General features: G+C 38.4%; 1 protein-coding gene across 1 annotated transcript in view; it reads right to left on the bottom strand.

The window, feature by feature from the left end:
- The window catches only part of pinx1 (PIN2 (TERF1) interacting telomerase inhibitor 1), a 49,510-nt gene extending 28,903 nt beyond the window's left edge, over positions 1–20,607 (bottom strand). The window contains exons 1-6 of the mRNA XM_088325358.1: positions 20,553–20,607; positions 18,344–18,453; positions 18,156–18,248; positions 17,974–18,055; positions 17,652–17,741; positions 5,764–5,846 (exon numbers count right to left, since the gene is read on the bottom strand). Of these exons, the coding sequence (XP_088181484.1) occupies positions 5,764–5,846; positions 17,652–17,741; positions 17,974–18,055; positions 18,156–18,248; positions 18,344–18,453; positions 20,553–20,571 (477 nt within the window). The 5' untranslated portion in view covers positions 20,572–20,607. The remainder of the gene's footprint in view (positions 1–5,763; positions 5,847–17,651; positions 17,742–17,973; positions 18,056–18,155; positions 18,249–18,343; positions 18,454–20,552) is intronic.
- Positions 20,608–20,961: the final 354 nt, after the last annotated feature.

Raw genomic sequence — 20,961 nt, 5'->3', positions numbered from 1 at the left:
TCAGCAGTGTTCTCGTTTGCCCACGTCCCTGCGTCCTAGACGCATCATTTTTGCTGGGGACGCATTGTGTCAAAACAACGTGCGTCCCCGGGACGCAACAAATTGTCATTATTACCCGATACTTTTTTAAACAAAGATTTACCGCACTCAACTTTTCATCAGGCAGATACGCCATTGTTGTGTTGGTCTCGCAGTTCGAATTTTCGTCTGCACGCCGATCTCGGAAAACAAGATTACGTCATTGTTGTGGTGGAAGTCAGTCTCTTTTTAGAGAACCGGCTTTTTCGGCTCAACTCATTAAAGAGAGCCGTCTCTCAAACGGCTCACTTGCTTTGATGCATTGATGCATTATATTACGAAAAATTATGTTGTATAAAGAAGTTAAGAAAAAAGTAAGTATAAAAGGAGAAAATGAAAAAAAGACAGGTTTGTGGTTATCCCTTTAATCAGTATATTACCAACAATAATTTAATGCAGAAAATGAATTAATAATTTGAATAAGAGAATTTATTATTCTACTTAATTATATTTGCATGTATTTTTTCCTTCTACAGTGAACGTCCAAGCTACTTCATTTTGAACTTTTTTTTATAATAAACCTCATTCATGTCGAGCAACTCAGTGTCTCACAACAAAATGTTCATTAACAATATATGATATAAGGAAACACATGTACAATATAACATGTTAAACTACCGTACATAAACACGTTTGAAAAAAAAAAATATGGTAAGATTTTTTTGTATTTTGCAAGGGAAAATATGACAGTTTGTAAGTGAATGGAGCCGTGGAGCTTGACAGGTATGAGTATGCCTCCGAAAAAGTTAGTATTAGGTGAAAATCAACACAAAATTGGTAATTTCCTTAGTGTCAGTAATAAGTCGAAACATAATGCAGAAAGTGATAACAACGGCAATAATTCCGGCAGGATAAAACAGCAGATAAATTCTTCGGAAGATCGCGGAGGCAAGGAAAACGAGTGTGTTGAAGCCAACATTTCGATGAAAGAAAATAAACAAAAGAATATAGATTAATATAATTATTTCAGCAATATTATTTTGTATAATGTAAAATATTGTTGTGAACTTAAAAATCTTGAAGTGATAACTGATTTGTATTACCAATAAACTGTGATGATCAAAACTGAATGAATATATAGATTTATATTATATATTTGTCGCCGATTTAGAATTTCAACCTCGATAACACTAAATTTTGGGGCCCCATAGATCTCTGTTGGGACCCATAGATTTTTGAGCATGCGAGTCCATCACTTTTCAGAGGTAAAATGAACACTGCGTCAGGTGTCCTCTACTGCGCAAGCGGGATATGATGGCATTCATTCAAGAGACAACCCTTATTCCCGGGAGATTCATAGTAATCGAATTTAGTTAGAAATGTGAATGAGCTTAGAAAAAATTTGAAATCCCATGTTTATAAGTCTTGACTCGGCCAAAGCTCGAAACTGTGACCTCCCATTCCCCGGAGCAGGCGCCAAACCCTAGCGCCACCAAGCTGGTCTCCCTCCACTGTTCTGCATGAGAGACAGGGCTCACTGTTCGATAGGGTGCGCCCCACCTCTCGAATAAAATCTGAGACTTATGTGCTCCTTGTGGGCATGAAAATACAGTAACTGCACTTGTTACACCATCTTTAAATCTAAAAAAATATTTGATATCAAAAACACAGGCATGTCAGGGCGAGTTAGCAGAGCTATTGCTCTAATGTTCCTGCTTTAGTGGCTCCGCCCCTGTTCGCTTATCCATTTAGAAGGTGGGGGCTCTCAGACTTATTAATAATTGGCAAACAAAAGGCGATAGTTACCCATATCAGTCAAATTCCCAATTATTGGTGCCGATAATCGGCCTGCCCTTTTAGCAGGTAACCTCTCGTAACGACCAATTTATATAGAGTGAAATGAATTCAACCACAATATTTCGGTAACACTTAAGAAATTATTGAAATAGAATGTACGGTAATTCCTCACTAAAATGAGGGTCAACATTGTGTTCTCCCATCTAAATAGTCAGTTCCCAAGAGTAGGTATTGGTGAAAAAATAAAGACATAAATGCTAGCAGTATCAGCAATGGATGTAATATCGTCACCGCAAATTAATCAAGAAAAATACGAAAGCCACAAGTATTGTATGATTTTAATACAGTGGGACCTCGCTACTTCGCGGTTCCATGTTCGCGGGTTCAGAGCTTCGCGTGTCTAAAAAATAATACAAATAAAATAAAAAATTTTAAAAGCATTTTGGAGGGGCGTCGCTACTTCGCGGATTTTCACTTTTCGCGGGTGATTTTGGTCCCCATTAACCGCGATAACCGAGGGATTACTGTATAAGCATAAAAGGCCATCTCTTAATTTGATAACGAAAAAGTTTTACCTCAGTGATTCAGGATCTATTGTCAGTATTGTCACACAAACACCGCTGCCCATCAATGCCAAAACCCGGCTCACCTCTGAAGACCGGGATGAGGCTTCAGACAAAAAAATAACGGCGACCAGATGATGAAGGTGCCGTATCCGAGTCAGATTAGTACACTTCTGCTGCTAACCAGTATCCATGGAAACAAGTTCTATCTGTTTCATGTGGGGAAGCAAAACACGACTTAAAAAAAAAGTCGTTAAGGGATCAGTGAAGCGTGATAATGAGCTTTCATTTTTTGAATGAATGTTTAGGCCTATAAGAAGGGTTTGTTCTTTGATTTCAATGCAAAAGAGTATTCATTGTATAATAATTGTAAATATAGTTAAGGTTTGCACTTCACAGATTCTGCATACCACGGGTTATTTTTGGAATGTAGCCCCCACGACAAACGAGGGTTGACTGTTATATAATACTTTAGAGTAAGTCATGTTTTTAAGTCCCAATTATGATGAAGTTTTACTGAGTGAAATAAATAAATGCCGAAAATTGGTACTTTCAAGTCATGTAGTACCAGAAGCCATTCTTTAAGAAATAACACTGAATTTCCTTTTTAACTCGTTAAGTTTCATTGACCCCTTTAGACAACAAACCTCCATTTCCCATTGAATGAATGACCTTATTTATTTGTGTATAATGCACACCCTTGTATAACGTGCAAAAACGTTATATTTTGTTTCACTTGTTCTCAGCTCAAACTAAGTATTGTACATGACAAACGTTGAATACAATACTGTGAACAAAATTACCAAAATAGAATTTACAATGTTTTTATTCAATGTCCTTCAAAGTCAGATTCATAATAAGACACACCAACCAGTTGTTTCCCTCATGCCTTTTTGCGATTACTTATGTCGGTGGTTCGCGCCCCGGCCGAGTCATTCCTAAGACTTAAAAAGTGGTCGGCGGCGCCCTCTGTTGGCTGCGGCTGCATCGGCTCGCTACAACGGGTCAGGTGCAATCGACATTTCGTTCTGTGTACATTGTTACACAGAATGACAATACAAGGAAATTATTATTATTATTATTATTATTATTTAAGAACGACTTTCTGTTCTCTTCATTATAACATTCGCCTCTGGTACAGATAGTAAAAATGGTGTGATAATGAAATAAAATTGAATGCTTTTTGGTGGGTTTAGCAGTTGGGATTTGGCGCTCTCAACACCGCGAACCAGGTTTCGAATTCTGTTGCATCCTATGGTTGCAATAGTGGTCAGCAATATATTTTGACTGATCAATCATTGCACAATATAAATGTAAAACCTTGTGTATAAGACACACCCAAACATTTTTTAAATTACCAGCAAAAAGAACCAAAACTATTGAGAACGGTCAAAAAAAACTTAAGAACTTGCAAGAGCAGACATAAACTTTTTTGCAGAACGAGACTTTAATTAAGGAACCACCTGAGGATAGGCCTGGGAGACACTAGTGTGACGGTGGAGGGTGGACGGGAGGTTCAGAGTTGAAAATCCTTTAAGTGGATTTGGGCGCCTTCGCCAACCATCAGTGGCTGGCCACTGATGGCCATGTTAAGAACTACCTGGTGCGAGGGGCGCTAATCCCAAGCCACCGGCCAGCTAAAGAGGGGAAACACTTAACGCAGCAGCGCCACCGGTCATCGGATGTAATGACCGACACTTTAGCTCAGGTAGTAAAAGGGGGCATCATTTTGTGTCAACTTAAGATCAGAGACCAAATTAGGAAGGTCAATTTTCATGCATACCATGACTGGAGGGTGGGCTAACTACTGTATCAATTTAACCCTGTAAGACCCAGCATTGCAAAATTAAAACTTATTATTTTTCAAAAAGTGGTAAAAATGTATTATTGTGTTGTTGACTTTCTTCTCTTAAACAATAATTGTTATTGTTCAGGCTCATAATTACTCAGAGTCTGATATTTGTATAAATCCCTACCCTACAAATGCACAATTTACACAATCTGCAAAAGCTTGGCTGAGCAACAACACTTTGTTACACTGGACTGGATTTATTACAGAAAAGTATAATAATGATCTCATAAAACTCAACAAAATGGTTTTCTTTTGTCATGTTTTCTATATCTGGGTCCTTCGGAGTTAAAGAGCTGACAACAAGAGCTATAGGTCTTTCTTGAGCTAAACTTATATATGTAAAAGTTCATAATATCAGGAGAATTAATACCTATTCTACAAGTTAAAACAACCCCTGAATTACAAATATTTTACATACTGTAAATTCCGGACTATAAGTAGCTACTTTTTCCCCCAAACGTTCAACCCTGCGGCTTATTCAGTGATGCGGCCAATTTATGTAATTTTTCTAACGGTCGCCAGCGGCGCTCGAGTACAAAAGGTAAGATTTAGAACGGTGGAATATATGCGCCAAGGAAGACTGCAACTTCTTGGCTTGTGCATAAATTAAATTTGCGGAAACATTCAAAATTCACTTCAAAAGAAAAAAAGACATTTTTTCCCCCTCATTCACTCAACTGAAACCTTTTTTATTAAATATTAATGGTTTGAAATGCAATAAAACAAAGTGGAAAATTCAGAACAAAACAAGACTTCCACACTGAAGTACTGCAAAGTGAAGAAAAAAAACACACCGCAATTCCTGGAGTATGATGCTATAATGAATCAAGATCATGCCAGGGGCTATAGAAAATCTTCTTGCAGGCCACATCCAGCCCATGGGCCTCGACTTTGGCATTTGTGCTCTAATTATTAGAGGAAATAACGAAATAAAAGATTAATAAAAACTTTTGTTCAAGCAGTGTCATTTTTTATGAATTAGAATTTACTTTTGTCATTCTTGTGCCCATGCACACAGAACGAAATGTCGATACATCTGACCCGCACAGTTAAACTGTAGCATGCCGATGCAGCCGCAGCCGAACCGGGCGCCGCCATTTTAGACCCAACTGCTGTGTTGGGAGTCATTAGGTGACCAAACCCCCCAATTCCAACCCTTAATGCCGAGCGCCAAGCAGAGAGGCAATGAGTACCAATGTTGTAAGTCTTAGGCATGACTCGGCCGAGGCTTGAACCAGTGACCTCCCGGTCTTGGAGCAGGCGCCCTACCCACAAGGCCACAGAGCTGGTTGAGATTTAGATTATTCTCTGTTTTATTTTTATTTTAAAGGCTCTTGTGATTCTGATCAATCAACTGGAAATCTGCATCACGACGTAGCTTTTGTAGCACTCCAGGCTTTGATCACACAAACAACATCAAAATAACAGAAGAGGACTTTTTTTTTTTTAAATGTTATGTCCCGCTGAATTACTTGAGAACTTCACTTTGAACTAAAGCCAACACTCTCAAATCAAAGCACTTCCTTGTCTTACCTGCTCTGGATCGCTGGCAGCCTTTGCTCTCTTTCCAAAGATACAATTGAGGTCCGTTGCGCTCCGGGAGGAGAGGTCCTTCCCTGAAAGAACACAAAACAGCTTTTAAAAATAATAATAATAATAATAATTAGGAAGGACATGCACAAGGTTCCTACAGTTTAAGGCAAGTTAAAATTCAGGACTTAGTTAATGCCCTTTGAAATCAGATTTAAGACTAAGTCAACAAAAAACACATTTAAAACAAAACAAAAAAACACCTCATGAATGAGAGGCAATTTTAAACAAATGTTTATTTATTTATTAAAATCACATTTTAGTCCAGTTGAAAACTTTCCATCTGAAAAGGAGCACTCTCCAAAGCTTTAGAGATGGAAAACCAGAAATAGTCCACCTTGGATCCTCAGTCAAAACTTCATTGCAAATTCCAAGGAACTCTTTTGCTACATTCATAAAGCATTTTATCATGATGCATGAAAAACAACTTTGGTCCAGTGTAAAAACCTTTTTGGAAAAAGAACACGGTTATATCCATGACCAATTTTGAGTGTAGCATCATAAAAACACATGCTTGGAAAAAAAAGTATACTCTCTGTATGTGGACAATTAATAAATATTACTAAACCTTTGTGTTGAAATTGTCAAGACTTTCGGAAATTGGATTCAAGACCTTTTAATGACAATTGCGGCCTTCTTTTAAGAATAATGAACTCATTTCTTTTTAAGACAAAGGATGCACAAGACCCCTGATGCATCTTTGCAATGCCTAATAGCTGCCAGCGGAAAAAAAGGATTCCGATTTTTTTGTCCCCGTCTAAATTGAAATACATATTTTTAACGGGTGAGCAAATTAAAGTACAGTTATGGGTCTGCATTTCAAGCATTTGCTTGCCTCGATGGGAAATATGGGGTCTTGATATGGGTGCCGATACAGATTATTTTTAAGATGATTATGAAGAGCCTCCTAAATACAAAGGTGTGATATAAAAACATACTTATATTAGTCACATTTATTTTTGTCTGGGAAGTTATTTCAGATTGATGTAATTTTAATTGAACCATTTTATTGAATTACCTATTAACTTACTTTAAATCATTTTTTTATTTTTGAAGAAACCATTTCATTTTATTCATCCTCTAGTTATTTATTCCTTTAAATACATAAATAACTTGAATATTAAAATCACACAAAACAAAGTCCTTTACTGAACTAAGAGCCTTTTAGCCTTCAATATGTCACAAAGCAAGAGACGTAACCTCATCGCCACCTTTTTCAACAGGAATGCAACAAGTGATGCATGTATTGTACAAAGTGATACTCAAAAAATTAAAACAAAATATTTTTTCCCTAGTGATTTAGGATGTTGTATCAGTGTTTTCAAATGCCGCAGCCAGTCAATGCCAAGGTCTGGCTCATCTTTGAAACGCGGGATGATGCTTCACACCAGAAAACAACGGCGACCAGTTAATGAAGGTGCTGTATCTACTAAATCAGATCAAGGGGCTCCTCCTGCTACTGTTAACCATTGTAACCAGAACTATGTCTTATGCGGGGGAGAAAACCCCTACTCATAAAAAGAGAGGGACGGCGGTTTTTGCCCAAGACATAGGACAAAGAGTGGTGCTCCAACGACACAGGTGGTTTGAAGATCCGTGTGACGTGAAACATACAAAATAAATTTGAATTACAAAATAAGAAATGGGAGGTGATAATTAAGTGCAAAATTAATATTTTGATGAAGAACAAGGCCAATATAAGTCAGGGGAGGATGGAGCAAAGGTGAAGTGATGCACCCCCTGTGGCTATTAAGCACGCCATATTCCATTTACGAGCATGTGAAGTGCGGAAGGACGTCGTCAAGCCCTGCGTCTGTCGCCAACTTGGAATTATAAAAATGCAGACATCTTAAGTTGTGTGTACATGAGGGGGAGTTGTAGTCCCGAACTATGTTTCTGTCTCTGGGGACAAAATGGCAAAAAAAATAAACTCAAGGGAGGCGGTCCGGCCTCCGGACTCCCAGCTCTCTCTCGGCCTCAAAGACTCCTGGAGCGGACCACGCTTGTCCCGTCTCGAGGTCCGAGTCCTGTTCGTACAGCTGCATCCTCTTCCTTCAGCGCGCCTCTGATAACATTTGGTTATTTATTGCTTTACCAACTCTATCTCATCGCACACCCTTTGGCTTCTGTGTACACACAAGAGTCTGCAAAGCTAAACCAAGAAAGCATGTTAAAACAACAAATAGAGCGGGAAGGAGGGGGACGGGATGGGGACGCACCGCTCAAAAGAGGTCTGCCGTGACCTGTCGGGAGGTAGAGGAGAGGAAGGGCCTGTCAAAAAACGGCCGGCTGGCAGGTGAAAGTGCACATAACGGCGTGATAAAAAGCTCGCTTTTCCGTTTGCCGTTTAAAAGGTGAGTGAGAGCCCGACCCGACTTGCTATTCGATATGTTTGGTTGCCAGGGGCTTTTGGACGAGTAGTCCGGTCAGACCTTGACATCTCTGTCTGAAGAAATTCAACGACTAAATGAATAAAGTAAATCGTTTAAGAAATGACTTGCCAATTATTTGTCAACCTCAGGAACTGACATGTTTATTCAATTTTAAAATTGGACATCTGCAAGGACATTTCATAGGATGTTAGTTCGTTTTCTTGAATATTGTTGTGCTGTGATTTTTGTTGATTTGACTGTCACAAGTAGCCAATCGTGTAGAGGTTCTTTGATATCCACACCATTTAGGGCACATCTGCTTTCGTAACCTAGATTTCTTTAATTTATTTTATTTATTTTTCATCAGATGGTTGGGTCCTCTCTCCCTTGTTCTCCTTGCAAGATTAAAACCCATTAGTCATCATGAGATAAAAGATTTTGAAAATATTAATGTTGGAAATGGTTTAATAAAATGGGGGAAATAGGAAAAATGATCTTTAAAATGAAAGAAAGAGCGCAGCTGGGACAACATTTTTATTTCATTATTTTGCGATGTAAAAATAATGATCAACTTAGTCTGGTAGAATGGGCCTAAAACAGTTAAAATGGATTTTCAGCTCCAGCATTTTTAGCTGAATCAATGTTCTATTATATAAAATACAGGAATAAGACAATTATTTTATCTGATCAACAGTCTAATAAATCAAATGGCATAAAACGATTGTGGAACGCCACCGCACCTCTTGACCTGCAGCCGTGACAGCTGACGGATGGCACTGGCAATTAAAAGTGGGTTAGCACTTTATGCTGAGGGCCTGCAACGGAGCTGCAGAGATTTGATTCTAGCCTCCCTCCCTCCCCGTTCTCAGGCACTCTCCTAAACCAGCGCAAACAAACGCCATCAATCCTGGCAGAAAGCGAGTGTCAGCGCCAACAGGAAGTCGATAAAAAAAGTTAAAGCAGGGTGGGAGTTGCCCAGACCAATGGAGGCTTCTCTGATAACTTTTGCCTTTTTCACCCGAAAATATTTGCTAATAATCAATTACAGAGATTGCATGTGAATTCCTGCTGATTCCTGCTTTTGCCGTAGCAATTCATCCCCAACTCACAATGTGTGAAAATGAGGATTCCTAACATTATGCCTCATTTTGTACGACTCATCCAGACATTGTTTGATCTTATTTTTCTCTTTTAAATCTTAAGTGGTGTTTACAGGGTTCGTACACCATTTTCATGGCCAAGTTCAAGCACTTTCAAAGGTAGGAATCCAGCGCCGATCACAAAAGGTTTTTTGTTGGCTTTGATGACTAAAATAAAGTCATTATCTTGCTGCTAGCACATACTTTGTGCTATTTTCCGCTGTTCCAACTATGATCTACGATCTTTTTGTGTCAATGGGTTGCTATAAACTGACATTAATTCTGCCATTCTGCTTCAAAAATGCACACGCAGCTTGGCTACGTCACACTTGTTTACAAACACGGAAAAGGCTCTATAGGGGTTCAACAAGATCAGGTAATGGTGTAATTATAATCCTGTGCAGTCCTTTGAGACATTTTCGTGATTAAGGGATATCTAAGCAAATGTGACTTGACTTGACAAAAAAAGACAGTACTGTATGAATAAAAAGCAGAAAATCTAGCCACATTTGGACACATTATATTGATTGCTCCGAAGCAGAGTGCATTTAATCTTTCAATCGACAGCCGATTCTTATGCTTAATGCTTATTTTAATTTACATTGATTTGCGTGTCGCTTCATAAGATCTGTTATCAGGTTAAAATAAAATTGTAAATGGATAAATATTTCTTTGCATTTTTATAATTTATTTATAATTTGTTTTGCATATTCAGGGATTTTGTCTTGTAAAAAACCTGAAATTGTTTTGTATTTTACAAAACATTTTTGTAGATTAGTGAATACTTTAATTTTGATTTTGTTTTTCAGGGATCCCTTGTAAAATATGAAATTACAAAATCATTTGGTGCATTAAGCTTAATTAAAATCGATAATATATCATGAAAAGTCATTTGAGGAGCTGTTCGGAAATAAAAAGAGCAGACACTGAGCCGAAAGAGCCGCATCTTGAAAAAGAGCCAAAATTCCCATGACTAGTCTAATAAACCTGTCCTCTTGGATGTGACAGGTGGGGGCAGTAACGCTTCACATAACTCGATAATGAGGACTGGAGACACCATTGGCGTCATTTTATGCACTTTTTTGAAGACTGCAAGGAAACAGCAATGGAAATTATTTTGAGCATTTTCAAACATATCACCCACAATTCAAGCATCTTCCTCACCATGAAAACTCAACATTAAAATTGAAGAATTTAAGTATTACAAGCACCCGTGCGAACCCCGTGGTTACCCTGGAATGTCATGTCTAATGTTATTCCACAAAGCGTTCAATGATTGACAATGTTATTCAATAGTTTAGTTTTGTTGAGTCCAATTTTCTTAATTGCTATTATTTTGTTTTAATACAAAATATATACCTTCAGAATATTTTTTTAAGTGCAATACAGTGGTACCTCTACTTATGAATGTCTTTACATACTATAGTTTCAGGTTACGAAGTACCTGCATGGGAAAATATTGCCTCTAGTTACAAAGGTGGTACAGGATACGAAGTGAAAAAAAATACAGTAGAGTACGAGCTGCTATTAGTCGCTACCAGATTCCCCAACGTAAACAAACATGCTAGCAACGCAGTGCACATGCATGTACGGTATTCCAGCATGCTCTTCGTGTCACCGTCACAGTTCATCGTTCAGAGATGACAACGAGGAGGGTTTCCGGCAAGATGGGGGGGAGGACGACGCAGCTATCAATCAATCAGTCCAAATTAAAGACATTTAAGCAAAATTTCATGAAGGAATCACCCGGAAAGTGTGGACAAGACGGGCTATTACTTTTTAGAATGTCTGCCTCGCGCATTTCCGACAGATTGTTAAAAGCAAACGTCATTGGATTAGTTTTGAGAAACGCGAGGCTAAAAGGTAAAAGACTATTTTTATTTACTTTATTCTGTGTTTTGTTTTTTAATTATGTGCCCTTTCATTTTATGTTTGTTGTGCAGTGATCTAATTTTAACATTGCTCTTTTTTGATTTACTAAAAAAAACAAAAATCATACTATACTTTCGCTGGGCTTGGAATGGCTTAGCTCAATTACATTCAAAATGCATATTTGCGAAGTCCTCAGATTACGAAGCTACTTCCAGAAAGAATTAAATTCGTAAGTAGAAGTAGGAATTTATTAAGGAAATTTCTGCAAAAAGCTCATTTTAATTACATATGAAAATTACCTGAATAATATAGTGTAGTGTTTTTCAACGGCAGGGCAGCTGAGGTGCTCACGGACCTGTTCCCAAAATAGTTCAGCAGTGCCTCGTCAATGTGACTTTCTAGTAAAACGTTTTGAGTGGTTTACTGATTTTATTTAACCTTACTTCTAATAGTGTTTCTAAAACGTTCTAAAAATAAAAAAAAAGTGAAAATAAAGCTCAAGTGCAACGATACCTCGACACATATTTGAAATTCAGCTTTATATTCACATTTCCAGAATGTTTTTTTTTTGCACAAAGTTATGCACATTATCAACCATTCTTAATGGGAAAAAAATCTGAAATAGAAGAGTTGGCTAATTAAAGTCAGTCTGTATACATCTTTTGGGGACACCCTAAAGTCAAAATATTTACTTTTAAAATGCAGGATAGAAATACTACACATATTGTTCTTTTCTTGTAGAAATATGTTACAGTAATCCCTCGGTTATCGCAGTTAAAGGGGACCAAAACCACCCGCGAAAAGTGAAATCCCGCGAAGTAGCAACGCCCCTTCAAAATTGCTTTAAAAAAGAAAAAAAATATTTTTTTTATTTTATTTTTTTTTTAGACCCGCGAAGCTCTGAACCCGCGAACGTGGAACCGCGAAGTAGCGAGGTCCCACTGTATTATGATTTAATGAAAGTAGAGTGCGTGAGTCATCAGATGGAAGCGATAGTATGATCTGACAAGGTTTCTACAGCTTCAGGTAACTCAAATTCATAAGTCTTTGATGCCTTTGGAAATCAAATTTAAGACCAAATCGACCAAAAAACAATTGAAACTATACAAATGAACACGACTTGACTTGCGCACTATACATTACATTGTGCCACGTACACATTACCTGGCACAGCTTTTAGCCATGGCAAAAAAACTTTTGGACAGACACTTCTCATTAAATTTACACCATCACATGGTCACAAGTAAAGGTCTCTGACCGAAGTTGCTATGTGTTTTGTGGGTGGACCTGAGACATGCATCTGCTCTGAAAGGCCCGACTGAAACCACATCACCATTTTGATGATTCTGTTATTGTGGTCACATGATGTTGCCAAGAAAGTAAATCTGAATTATTATTAAAAGGCAAAGGAGTAATGTTTTTTTGGGAGTTCAAACAAATATAAATTGAATTAATGTGTTCACATTTACGAAAATTGGATTTAAGAAACGTAATGGCAATTAAGGCCTTATTTTTAAAACAATGAATTCAACGACTTTAAGGATCTGCGGTAACCCTATCAGAGTTCATTAGGTTTTATGATCTTTGAGAATTCACGTAGCAGCTGCTCTCCTTTCCCACATTTGAAGGCATTTCGGTAAGGAGAGTGAAGCCTTGACTTAGTACACGATAATTATTTTTTAGATTAAGCTGCCACTTGGCTTCACGAAATCCTAGCACTTCAGCATACAAGCCAAAACTGTAAATAGGTTAAGTGGTTTTTGGCATCATCCCTCTGACGAGTGGACAAGGAAACCACTAACCTGTTTGGCAGAGGGAAAATATGACTTCACAGCTTGGCATGTGCACAGAGCGAAGCACGAAAAGGTGCTCGACTCTGCCGACCTCCCGTAAAGAGCTTAGCAACCGTAAAGACGTGAGTGTGCGTGAACTTGGCGACAGGTCTGGGGCGTGGTAGCCAAATGTTAGAGGAAAAGTGCGAAAGCGGGCATGGCGAGTTTTGGTGGCAGGTTCCCGTTTACAGTCTAGAGTCAACGGGTGAAAATAATTACCCGGCACGTGATGGTGGTAATTTGCTTTTGTGCCGAGCTGAGACGACATCACACAGAAGCCGCCAAAAGGTCAAAAAAATATAGAAAAATTCCCATTAATTTCAAAGGAGAAACCATAGAAGCGAGCTGAGAATCACGTGTTCGATGTACGACTGAAACAATTGGTCAACAAAAATCAATAACAGACATACTCGATGATGAATTCCATCAATGACTTGTTGTCTGATGTCTTTCCAACAGAATGAGGGAGCTCTACTTGAATATATAGGTGTTTTTTACACCCTCTTCATCACCAAATTTAAGCACTTTTCAAGCACATTCAAGGCCAATCTTTCCATTTTTCTATTACTTTCAAAAGGAAGAAATCCAGCGCCGATGAAAAGAACATTTTGTTGTTGTGGACTCTGATGGCTGCTTGCACATATGTGCAATTTTGAGCGGTTTCCATCTTTGATCTTATTGTGTCAATGGGCTGCAATAAATTGACATAAATTCTGCCTCAACAATGCTGGCGCAGCTTGGCTACGTCACTTTTTTACAAACACAGAAAGGGATATAGATGTTGGGTAATAATTGAGTTCAATAGAGAGGACAAAAATATAAAGTATTTTTATATACAGTAAAAAAAGAGGAGTTAACCAAATTTGGACTCATTTTAATGATATTGATTGCTCCGAAGCAGAGCGGATTCAATCTCCTGCTTTTGTTTTACTTATTCTAATGTGAATTTTTTTGCATGCTATTCAGAGGATCTGAATCGAAATTGGTCAAAATAGAGTTGTAAATTTTACATTTGCTTTGCATTTTATATAGCACTGAAGAGTAAATATTTTAAATGTATCTTTTATTGCTTTGCCTTTTTAGGGATTTTGTGTTATTAAACTTTAAATTTGTTCAGTGCGTAAAAAGCTAAAATTGTTTTGTATTTTTCAAAACACTTTTGTAAATCTGTGAATATTTATATGCGTTTTTCAGGGATACAATGCAAAACATGAAATTACTTATTACTAAATAATGAAGTGCATGCATATTTATTATTATTGATAATGTATCAAACAAAATAAATCTGAGTAGTCGTTTGGGAGCTGAGCCAAAAGAGCCTACTAAATAAAGCTGTCCTCTTAGGTGCGACCAGTAAGGGGCGGTGACGCTTCACATAACGCCATAGCAGGCGTGTCGGAGTTATTTTCGCACACTTTCTTTTCTTAATTTATTGCGTGGTCTATAGACCAGGGATGTGATTGAGGTGAGGAGAAAAAGTCTGAAACCTAGCCGGGGGTTTGGGGGCAAAACTCCTGGGTTTTAAACAATTTACTTGTCCAAAACCATGCTTAAATTAATAATTTAACATCTTTAGAAGATTTAAATAACAAAATATTTTGCCCACATACCTGATTTTTTTGTAAATACTGCAAGGTCAGTTCAAATGCAGTTCAGACCCTGCAGCTTGTGCAACGATGTGGCCAATTTATGCAATTTTTCTAACGGCCACCAGGGTTCGCCAGAGCAATAAAGGAAAGAGTGAGACAGTCTGTTTTGTTTGCTACGCAAGTGAAAAAGTCGGAATTCCGACTATAGTCGGAAAAATCACATCCCTGATAGACTCAGACTGGCAAGAAATATGACAATGGCAACCATGTTAAACATTTTCAAGCCCTTCACCCAAAGTTCATTGATGTTCCTGACCTCAAAAACATAACATTAAAATTCAAGCATTTAAGGATTTTGACCACCCGTAAGAACCCTGGATATAATCTGCTGAAAGTCTCACATAATTAGCGGCAACATCAACATAGGGCGACTGAAAACACTACTTGCAAAGTTTGCAAAGCAGACCTTACGAATCATGTTAGTAACTTGGTGTCGCGTGAACCTTAAAAGCACATTAGAGAGTTGAACGAAACTGAGTCTGACTCGCCTGATTTTACATTTTAATACGTGTATTTCGCTATAAACGAGAGCTTGACTATTATGCCAGATGGTTACTGACAGACATGAAATTAAATGGTCAGTTGTTAAAACGTTTAAACTGACAAACGTCAAATGTTAAAATCATTTGATTTCAAGCCGTTGAGTATCGTAGATTACCTTTGCTACAGACTTTGCAGTTGACCATTAAAAAATGCACATTTTTGTTTTATTTACTGTTCTTCTGATGCCTGTTCTTAATTTAAAGGGATAAAAAAACCTATACTTGATTTTATTATTTATTTGCCTGTTCATCAAAAATAGAGGTTTTTAAATGGATTCATGTCTCTATTAACAGAGCACTGCGACTGTAGAATGTATTTATCATTGTACCCATTTTTTGTGTTTACGATCATTTCCCACATAAATTAATCAACTGCATGCTAAAATAAGAAATATTTATTGGATTATTCGACTAAGTTTCAATAATCGGCAAGTAGTCGACTAGTAAAATAAACGTTAGTTGCAGTCTTAGTCCTATGAAAAATGTGGAATCTTGTGATTTTACACCAGCTCGATTTCCCACCACGGAAGACCAAACGCTTTGACATAAGCCACCAAGTCAGGTGCTTCCTTTTCTCCTGACTAGGGTCTCCTCCTTTGGACTACCTCGAAAGGTCCCTGGGGGCATCTTGCTGATGACAGCTTGGAGGGAGAGGGGGGTAATACAAGCACATCCCGGGGCAAAGACAATGAAACAAATCAACACGAAGTGGACGTTCTCATTTATCACGCTTCAAAACTCGGGAGGAGAGCTATTGTTAGTCGTGTGGGCTATTTTAAGGGCTAAGATGGAGGTGAGCTTATGCAGCTCACGGTTTTAACTCTGAAATATTCTGCGGGAATCACGCATGTTTAATCAGGTGGAGGTCATCTGCTATGTCGAAATGGACGCACCAGATGCCCCCCAAAACAGGAAGCAGGAAGAGGCTGCCATGACGTGGAGATGTTCTGCATCCAGATGTTTACCGGCAGCCGTGAAAATCTGCACTGACGAATGACTTAAACAAATGTCAAATAGGTTGCGCTAATTTCCAAAAGGAACTGAAGCAGCAAGGTGGCATGCCCTCTTACACAAGATTGTCATTTGAATTGGAGGTAATGTTTACAGTAAATTGAATTATCATGGGAGACTATAATGAAAAATGTACCAAGATTATGTGGGTTTTTTTGCCGGATTATTTCCTATCAGGTCATTAAGGAAAAATCTAATAAAGGCTGGTTTTGGCTTGTTACCATCCTTAAGAGTACAATCTATGAATGGTTACTTATAGTGGACTTTGTTTGGTAAATTGCTTGTTATGAAAAAAAATTATATTCGACTGCCATCATTACTAATGCTTAGCTTTTTACGATTTAAATTTAGGAATGGACGAATACGGTGTACGATTTCATATATGGGCTATACACAATATCGTAGCAAAATCTGAGACAAAACTTTAGACATTGTGATATAAGTATACACCTATATATAATAAATATGTAATGAAGAAGAAACAGCAAAGAGAGGGTAAAGAAACCTTGTAACCTTGTAAATAACCTTGTATTTTTAAATGAAAATCAATATATATCTGCCCAATTAATAAATCCTTGGACACCATTATTTTGACTGGAGCATGAATACCACCAACAAAATCCCCTTTTATTTGGTGTGTGTTCTTTAAGATGAGCTTTCCCAGCTATTTCCCAGAGCTGACCTCAGATATTTCACTGAAACTAAACATCTTTTGCATCATTTAAGCAAGGCACTTTCTGACATTTCCCCACTTTGAATGAAACTGGACTTTAGATAGCCCTTTAATTAACAACTATGCGCAAACGCTAAGTGGCCTGGTGATGAAATATGACCTGCCTCTTACTCATTTCGCTCTCCAGTCATCCCTAACGTCGAGTTCCTCCTTGTGCCTATCACTGTGTCGGCCTTGCCTGGCAAAACTTCCTGACATGTAAGAGGAAAGACCGTAAAAAAAAAATAAAACATCCAAATAACCTCCCCTGGCAGTGACCAGGGCCGAGTGACCTCGCACGGGCCGACAGAGTCTTGATGAGTGTCTGAGCCTTGAGCCAGGAGAGGAGGCACGTCTGAGCGTATGACATCAAAGTTTATCATGAATAACGAAAACGAGTATAAAGTCAGAGTGATGTGATGCCAAACGCTTTTAAAGCCCAAGCTGGTTATTCTGATAAACCCATTCGCCCATCTCTCTCATATAAACCCTTAATTGGTAATCATTTTAGCAGTTATATTAACGTGTCATGAAAGTATATTTTAATTTGTGTAAGTGGGATACATAATTTAATTGAGTTTAACAGAAAAACTGAGTTAGTGCTTGAAACTTTTTAAACAAGTAAAAATGTGAATGAATGGCTTCACTTTGACTTCAAATGTTTTAATAATAGCCATTTTAGGTCAATAAAAAGGCACGCACCTTTAGCAAATTTCATGTAATGGACCCGCTTCTTGGAAGTCTTGGATTTTTCTTCAAGGCTAAAGCATTTCTGCTCTTCTCCCGGAGTTTCTGTATTGAGATAAAAAAACGCATTAACATTTTGCAGTGCTATGCCTGTCTAAAGTGGCTTTCTCCAACGGCTCTATAAATTTTACTGCAGCACCCTCTAGTGTCCCAAAAATGTTGAGATGTAAACATGGGTGAAATACAGGTTAACTGTTTTTTTTACATTACATCACTGGAGCGCTGATGAATCTGAATCTTCTTCACTGAGATGTTGATATTTTTTGAAAAGTCTTACCACCATTGTTGTTGTGGCCGTGGCAGTTATTGAGTTGGGCGAGAAGGTCATTAAAATCATCTTGGTGTGCAATCCAATTGTCCTGGAAATGTGAGTGAAGGTTATTAAATGAACATATCATATTTAACATGGAACCTGTTATTTCTTCCTGAAAGTGCCGATGCCATCCAAATCGAGCTAACCTCTTGGCTGGCATTGGCGCCGATCCCAAAGGTGTCGTTTTTCACTTTGACTTTGATGTGTTCAGCGGTTCCTTGCTCATTTCTACCAAGGCCCTTCATTCAGATGGTAGCAAAAGAAGTCATATTTCAGAAATACACTCTAGCAAAATGCCCATGTAAAAATCACGTTGGATTGTTGTGAGCTTTACCTTGCCCTTAGACCAGCCCATGCGCTCGAGCATTTTCTGTCCAAATTTGGACTCATCATTGCTCCACCCACTGTTACGTGGGTCTACTGACCACTTGACTTTTTTGGGGCCTGGAATTGTGCGAGAACAAGAAGTTTTATTACACACGTTAATCTGTGGGTTATGGTTATACAAACTGTGATAAAACAGACAGCCACTTGTTTACAACCTCTGACAGGAATTAAGCACAGTGCATGGCAAAATAATAGCTTATTTTATCTTCTATTTTGTTAAGCCATTGCACTCCAATTTAACCCACTGGCATGCCAAGTCTTAGTTGTCGTCTTAGCACATGGCGCTTTTTCTGATTGTTCAATGTAGTTGGCTGTTATGCAATGTATACCTCTTCTTGTGCAGTAAAGCTGCATTTAAAACATGATTTTTGTCCTCAATTGTCAGAAGTGTTTACTTTACAGTCAGAGCAGTTCACAGCAGAATAACCACCTCTAGTCTCGTTTACTGTAGTGTACTATTCTCCGATCTCCCAAGTCCATCAAAAGCCTGCAGGTACAAAATGCTGCAGCGAGGCTTTTAAGTTAGACGAGACCGTTTGATCAAATTACCCCGATTTTAGCTAACCTGCATTGGCTGCCTGTCAACTTAAAATGTGATTTTAAGGTTCTGTTGGTATTATACAAAATCATGCATGGACTTCCTCTCATACATCTTTCAGATTTAATTTCCCCATATGTTCCTGTCTGGGGGCGTTGCCCTGAAAATGCTGGTCTACTAGTGATGCTAAGAGCCAAGAAGAGGTTCAGCAGGGTCAAGAGCGTTCTCCATTCGGGCCCGGGTGCTGTGGATCTGCAACGTCAGTACAGTGGGACCTCGGTTATCGCGGTTAATGGGGACCAAAACCACCCGCAATAAGTGAAAATCCGCGAAGTAGCGGCGCACCTAAAAAAATAAAAATAAAATATATATATATATTATTATTTTAATTATTATTATTATTTTTAGACCCGGTTAATGGGGACCAAAACCACCCGCGAAAAGTGAAAATCTGCGAAGTAGCGACGCACCTTCAAAAATGCTTTAAAAAAAAAAAAATCGAAGCGCTAAGTCCCACTGTATAATAGTTTAAATCTGGGCTTAAAACACACTTATATTATATTGCTTATGAATAGCCTGCATTTCATGTTGACAATGTCTGCATTGTTTACTAATGCTATATCCATTGCATCCTTGGTTGTCCGCACGACAGCTGAGTGGTTAGCGCGTCTGCAGCACAGTTCTGAGGTCATGAGTTCAAATCCAGCTACCAGCCTTTGGGTGCGGAGTTTACATGTTCTCCCCGTGCTTGTGTGGGTTTCCTCCAGGCACTCTGGTTTTCAACCACATTCCAAAAACATGCATGGCAGGTTAAGTGGCCGGCCCAAATTGTCCCTGGGTGTGAATGAGCGAGAGAGATGTCCGTCTCTGTGTGCCAGGCAACTGGCTGGCAACCAGTTCAGCCTGTCCCCTGCCCAGTGCACGAAGATTGCTGGGATAGGCTCCAGCACCCCTACGACCCTACTGAGAATAAGCGGTGCTGATACTGGATGGATGGTTGGATGGATGGATGTTTGTTAATGGAACATCCTTTGCAGCCTGGTCAACCTGGAAGGGGAATTACCTCATGTGCGGTCCCTTGTCAAAGTTTCTTCATTTCCTCTTGCTGAGGTTTTTCATTGTTCTCGTGTAAGTTTTAGATCAGTTGGCTTAATAATAGTTTACAATAGTCTGGTCTGTGCATCCCTTTGAGACTACTAGTGATTAAGGGCTATACAAATAAACATCTCTTGACCTTTTATTAGTATTTTTACTCTCGTGTACTTTTCTCGATGTTATTTCTACAACAATTACAAGACAATAGAACCGAGGTAGAGCATACGTTAATGCGTTTGTAGCCAAAACCAAAATCTTACAAGACATTTTAGCCGGAAAAAGAATATGTGTGTGTGTTATGTAAGAACAACTGTGTTCAGATAATAACACGCGTGCCCATTTAACAGAGGATGCTAAAGCTAATTTTAGCACGTGAAATCTATAAAGTTATACATCGGCAGACATCAACGTTATATTACACTCCGGCTTTCATTTTACCAAAAATGCAAGAAAACTTATCAACGCAAAAGAAAGTGTCAAACTTAAATGAAAATTGACACATAATAAAAAACATTTTCCTTACGTTGGGCGAGCATTGACATCCTGTAGGTCCTAAAGCAGAGTCACCGGTAGTGATTTCACGAAGTGCCTGAACAAAATTCGACCACGTCTTATTAGCTGCCTGTTTGGAATTATTTTCAAAATATTGTTACGTGAGCTTTCTGTTTTTTTTAAAAATGTGCTCTGTGGTTTGTTTGTGTTTTTCGATTTTTCCTTTCTGTGTTGCGTTTGCATATACAGTAGTATAATGTTAATTCTTCGTTTCAATAAATCTACCAGCAGAGGGCAATGCAACCTAAAAAAGAGAGACGTCAACACTGGGAAAGGTCAATGAACTCTATAGTCTTTCCTTTGTCCCGTGCATGACCATTGATCATATCTACCAATTGAAAAGAAACTCTATTACATTCAAGTGAAGAACAGCCAACTAT

The sequence above is a fragment of the Urocampus carinirostris genome, chromosome 20, assembly GCF_059441175.1.
Source record: "Urocampus carinirostris isolate Australia breed hairy pipefish chromosome 20, RoL_Ucar_1.0, whole genome shotgun sequence".
Taxonomy (NCBI): Eukaryota; Metazoa; Chordata; class Actinopteri; order Syngnathiformes; family Syngnathidae; genus Urocampus; species Urocampus carinirostris.
This window is presented reverse-complemented; position numbering and strand designations above follow the sequence as displayed.